The sequence below is a fragment of the Volvox carteri genome (genome assembly GCF_000143455.1).
Source record: "Volvox carteri f. nagariensis unplaced genomic scaffold VOLCAscaffold_60, whole genome shotgun sequence".
In the NCBI taxonomy this organism is placed as follows: Eukaryota; Viridiplantae; Chlorophyta; class Chlorophyceae; order Chlamydomonadales; family Volvocaceae; genus Volvox; species Volvox carteri.
Window position 1 is genome coordinate 369,651 of NW_003307603.1, and position 5,312 is coordinate 374,962.

The following is a 5,312-nucleotide window of genomic DNA, read 5'->3' on the forward strand; positions in this document are numbered from 1 at the left end:
TGAGGATCCCCCTGACACGGGAGAGCCGCGCCGACGCAGGCACTGTAGCCGCGTCGTACGGCATCATGCTGCTGTATATCGCGGCGGCGCTGGGGTCCTTCCCGCCGCCGGCAGCTGTACGATGGGCGGCTCGCGGTCGGGGCCTTATATCTGCTGGCGGGCTGCTGGTACGGCGAGCTGCTCTGACCAGTCGCGCTTCCTTGGGCCTGGGGGGTGTGGCTATTGTGGCGGCGAGTGTGGCAGGTAGGGGGGGAAAGGAGGGGGAAGGAGGGGGGAGAAGGAAGGCGAGGAGGAGGGGAGGAGGGGGGAGGAAGGAAGGGGAGGAGGGGGGAGGAGGAGGGGAGGAAGGAAGGGGAGGAGGAGGGGAGGAAGGAAGGGGAGGAGGGGGGAGGAGGAGGGGAGGAAGGAAGGCGAGGAGGAGGGTAGATAAGGGGCCACGCATGCATGCAGTGGTGGGTGGACGGGGCGGTGATATTTCCCTGGGAGACGGCTTTTAAGGCGGCGGCCGCGGGGGGGTTGTGTGCTGCCCCTGGTTCGAACACCACCCGCCCGTACACCACCCGTCTACAAGTTAGTTAGCCGTCATATCCTTGGGCCCACCTCCCCCCCCTCTCCCTCCCACACCCCCGCCGGCTTTCTAAACAGGCGCGCTGGGTCTGGTTAGCGCTGTCGGTTTGTGTTGCACCCTGATCATCATGGAGGTCATCCCCTTCCTGGTGCTGGCGGTGGGTGTGGACAACATGTTCGTGATGGCTGCGGCGATGGCGAAGCAGGTGCTGGGTGGGGTGGGGCGGGGCGGAGTGGGGTGGGGGGTGGGGGTGGGGCGGGGTGGGGGGTGGCGGGGTGGGGGTGGGGATGGCCAGGGTGAAGGGAGGGGGGAAAATGGCGGCAAGGGGCATTCGTACTGCTGGACAGCTGGACTGCTTCCGTCGACAGAAATATGAGCTCGTGTATATGTACGGCATCGTTAACACTTCCTACGGACCTCGCGGACCAGTTCATTCCAGAGCCCCACGGACACACGACACACATAAAAACAAACATACGTACATACGTACATACACACACGCTGCCCTTCAGGATCACTCCCTGCCCCCCCCCACGCGCCTCGCCCTGGCGCTCTCCTCCGCGGGCCCCTCCATCACCCTTGCCGCCGTGTGCGAGGTGGCGGCCTTCGCGCTGGGGGCACTCATCACGTCCATGCCGGCAGTACGGAACTTTTCCCTGGCAGCGGCGGCGGCGGTGGCTCTGGACTTTGGGCTGCAGGTACGTGTACGGCAGGCCGTACACGCGCGTGTGTGTGTGTGTGTTTTGCTTGGGGGGAAAGGGTGGGGTGGTAAAGGCGGCGTGTGGGCATGAGGGGGGAAGGGAGAATTGTGGCGTGCGGTTTTTTCGCAATCGGTTGAGTGTGCGCCCGCTGTTTTGGCTGAGTTAAAGGCAGTAGTGGTAATGAGCATGTGGTGGGGGTGGTGGGGTGGTGGGGGCACATGCGCCGCCGCCCCTCCTTTCCCCCCCTGCTGCAATACACGGCACACAGAGATACCCGCGTGTTCTCTCACCCACGCGCCCCATCCTACATACATACATAAGGCAGGTGGCTGGCAGAAGTTAAGGCCTTAAGACTTTTCCTCTCGGCCGACCCGGGTTCAAATCCGCCTGCCGACCTCTCGGCATGTGAGGGGTGTTGAATTGGGAGGTGGTCCCCCATCTTGTGGACGATGTAGGACGTGATAATATCAACTTGCGAGCTGATCAGGAACTAAGTTGAGGCGCCGTTGATCCGCTAGATTTGGTTGGATGCTGGTGGTGAGATGCTGAACCCAACGAATACATTCTGAAGTCGGATGAGGTGAATGGATTAGCGTGCCCCTCTCGCAGGGGAGAGCAGGGCACTGCCTCGGGAAAGGGGGCCGCTGGTGAAGCTATACCACCCTGTAACAACATACATACATACACACACACGCACGCGGCCCGCAGGTGACGGTGTTCGCGGCGTTGCTCGTTCTGGATGTACGGCGGTTGCACTCGCGCCGGCTGGACTGTTTGCCGTGTGTGCAGCTTGGGGCGGAGGAGGTGGAGGCGGCGGCGCCCAGGGGGCCGGCGGAGAGGGAGGCGGCGGTGGCGGCGGTGGCGGCAGCGGTGGAGAGGTGCGGGGGTTAGAGCGGCGTGTTTGGCCTTGCGATCATATTGGTAGTGGTGGTAGCGGGGGAATGAGGGGAAGAGAGCTCCGGCATCTCCTAAAACCCGCCACCCCCCAACCCAGACATGCACACATACACACACATACATACATACACACAACCCAACCCCCCAAAGCCTCACCTGCCTATGACATCACATTGCCTACCGCACCGTACACACACGGCGGCATGTTGTTCTCCTATCCCGGAGGACAGACGTACATACATACGGCCGTCACGTTGTGGATCTCGTGATTCAGGGATGTCTGGGTTTTGATAAAAGAAGCTGTAATGTGACTTGGTGGTGTTGATCACCACAATCGCCACCCCCCGCCAGCAGCAAGAACAGTCCGTACACTCCGCCGCCGGGGACCGCTGCTATGGAGTACGACAAGTACGACGACTTGCCGCCCACCCTGGGGCCCAGCGATGAAGGGGAGGTGGATGAACATTCGTACTGGTCCCTGCAGCGGGTCCTGCAGGTGTGTACGGCAACAATGGGGAGTGCGCCCGGGTAGGGGGGGAGGTGGAATCGGGGTTAGGGGCGAGAGAATGGGGAGGGGCTGTGTGTGGGGATGACGGGGTTCGGGGGGTTATTGAGGGACCTGGAAAACACAACCGTACATACACACAACACACCGCACAGGGTCAATCTATGTAACACACACACACACACATCTGCACATGCGCGCTTTTTTTCATCCTTCACTGCCCTTCCGGGGCCGCTTTTGCTTCGCCCGCACCTTTGGTGCGAAAACCCCCGGCCTCCGAACCTAAACCCCCTAAACCCCCTAAGACTTCTAAAACCCATATTGTACGGAATCTAAGGATTTATTGTTAACTTCTTCAGACTCAACATAACACCCCCTCACTCTCGTACCCCTCCCTTCATTTCCACTCCGCTTACCCCCCCACCCGACCCGTCACAGGCCTATTTCGAGCGAGTTCACGCGCCGCTGCTCTCCCTCCCTGCCGTACAAGTGGTTGTGCTACTGCTGTTCGGGGCCTCACTGCTGACGTGTGTCGGGCTACTGCCCAAGCTGCAGGTGGGGGTGGGGGTGGGGTTGAAAGGGGGGAAATGGGTACGGGGGGCCCCCGGGGTGGGGGAGATTTGGTTTAGGGGAGGTGCGTGTGTATGCGTTTGGGGTGGGGGGGTGTGGGGGGGTGTACGACGTGGTCGGTCGTACACCGCCAATGTTTCCTGGACCCCCGCTGCACGTTAGTTCTCTTCTCCGCTGTGTAAGGCACTTACTCCTTACCGGCCTGGCGACCTGACTGACACCCTCCTTTCCCCCCACCTCTTTCTCGCCTTCCCCCCACCAATACACACACACACATACACAGGTGGGACTGGACCAGGCGGTGGCACTGCCGAGAGATTCGTACCTGCAGCCGTACTTTAGGTACGGCACGTGTGCCATGAAGAGGCAGCCGTTATCGCTAGCAGTTATTGTCGCGATCCTGCTTTCCGGTCTCCATAGCCTTTGAAAAGAGCCATTCCCACTCACGTCCACATCCCGAAAGTACGAATGCCCCTCAGTGTCGTACAAACCTTCTTCTAGGACCTTCTAGGGTCTTCTCGTCCCAAGTTTGGGACGGCTCCTCTCCGTCCTCCGTCCGCCGTCCTCGGCCCCATGTCCGAGGAGACCACCACAATTTGTGGAACCCTTCCTGTGCCCCCCCCCTTCCGGCAACACCCCCCCAACCTTCGGGAAAGGAGGCGCCGCAGCTACCCCCGCAGCTCCCCGTACTGCCGCCGCCGCCGCTGGGGTCGCCCTCTGCCCCACATCACCCACATCACCCCCCACCCACCCGTTTCTTTTCCTTTCGCACTTAATGGCCTATCCCGGCCGCACACGCACATACACACATACATACACACACGCACACACGTGCACACCTCCGTGTCACCCGAACAAACAGGGATATCATGCGCTACCTGCGTGTCGGTCCGCCGCTGCTGCTTGTCGTACGAGATCTGGATCTGGATCCAGCCGCCCGCCAGGTGGAACGAGTGTGTGCCGTATCCGGTTGCGACCAGGACTCGCTCCTGAACCGGGTGAGGTGGGGGGAGGGGGCTGCAGGGATGTATGTAGGTATGTAGGTATGTAGGTATGTGAGTGGACATAGGAAGGTAGTTGCCATCTGGGTTGCAGTGGTCTGGCGCCGATGGGTTGGGGCGGAGCAATACACATCTCCCCCCTTCCCCCCGTCCCCCCCTCCCCCCCCCCCGTTAGGTCTCCGCGGCCGCCCGGGACCCGGCTCGTTCGTACATCTCCGCCCCCGCCGCCTCCTGGCTTGACGACTTCATGAGCTGGCTGTCACCCGACCTGCCCTCGTGCTGCAGGTGTGTGTGCGTGTGTGTGTCCGTATGTGTGTGTATGTGTCTCCGTATTGTGTGTATGTGTGTGTATGTGTGGTGGAATTGGCGGGGGCGTGTTAGTGAAGGAGGGAGTGAGGGGCACGAGGCTGTGTCCTTCTCCCCCCTCCTCCCCCCTCCCCGCCACCGACTGGAGCACTTTGCTTCCTTCCGTACTAAAGTAACAAAATATGGCAACCCATGAATATGTATGTACGTACGTATGTATGTATATGTGTGCATGTGCGTAAATGTGTATGCGGGCCGTGCAGGTCGCACCTCGACCCCCCCGGGACGGCGGCCCCGGGTTACTGCCCCCCGCCCGACCAGCCCCCCTGCGCCACGAACAGCTCCGCATGCTCCTCCTGCCGTACATGTGTGCCGGCGGCCTTTGAGGGTACGTGTCGTACGGCTGGGTGGGGTAGGATCGGTCGGGGTCGGGCGGGGACTTTTCACTTTCGGTGGTCGGGGGTTAAGGGGGTGAGGGGGGTGAGGGGGGCCTATATGAAGGCACGAACACGCCCTGTTGTGTGTGTGTATATGTGTGTGTACGGGGCACTGGCGGGAGAAGGAGGGAAAGAGGAGTGATATCCCCCCCCCGAAACACACACACCGTCCCCTCCCCTTACCCCCCTCCTCTCCCCCTTGGCCCTCTCCCTTTACCCCAGGCGGCCGGCCCTCCCTGGAGCAGTTCCAGACCTTCCTGCCCTGGTTCCTAGCCGCTAAGCCCTCAGAGCGATGCGCCAAGGGCGGCTTGGGCGCGTACAGCGATG

The 5,312-nt window shown here is 61.6% G+C and overlaps 1 protein-coding gene across 1 annotated transcript in view; it reads left to right on the top strand.

Moving 5' to 3' along the window:
• The window catches only part of oeeB (oxygen-evolving enhancer protein 2), a gene marked incomplete at its 5' end in the record, with an annotated part of 17,689 nt that overhangs the window by 5,791 nt on the left and 6,586 nt on the right, over positions 1-5,312 (top strand). Inside the window, 11 exons of the mRNA XM_002956319.1 lie at positions 191-243; positions 646-785; positions 1,081-1,266; positions 1,978-2,147; positions 2,521-2,662; positions 3,110-3,226; positions 3,525-3,583; positions 4,104-4,239; positions 4,418-4,527; positions 4,890-4,936; positions 5,208-5,301. Of these exons, the coding sequence (XP_002956365.1) occupies positions 191-243; positions 646-785; positions 1,081-1,266; positions 1,978-2,147; positions 2,521-2,662; positions 3,110-3,226; positions 3,525-3,583; positions 4,104-4,239; positions 4,418-4,527; positions 4,890-4,936; positions 5,208-5,301 (1,254 nt within the window). The remainder of the gene's footprint in view (positions 1-190; positions 244-645; positions 786-1,080; positions 1,267-1,977; positions 2,148-2,520; positions 2,663-3,109; positions 3,227-3,524; positions 3,584-4,103; positions 4,240-4,417; positions 4,528-4,889; positions 4,937-5,207; positions 5,302-5,312) is intronic.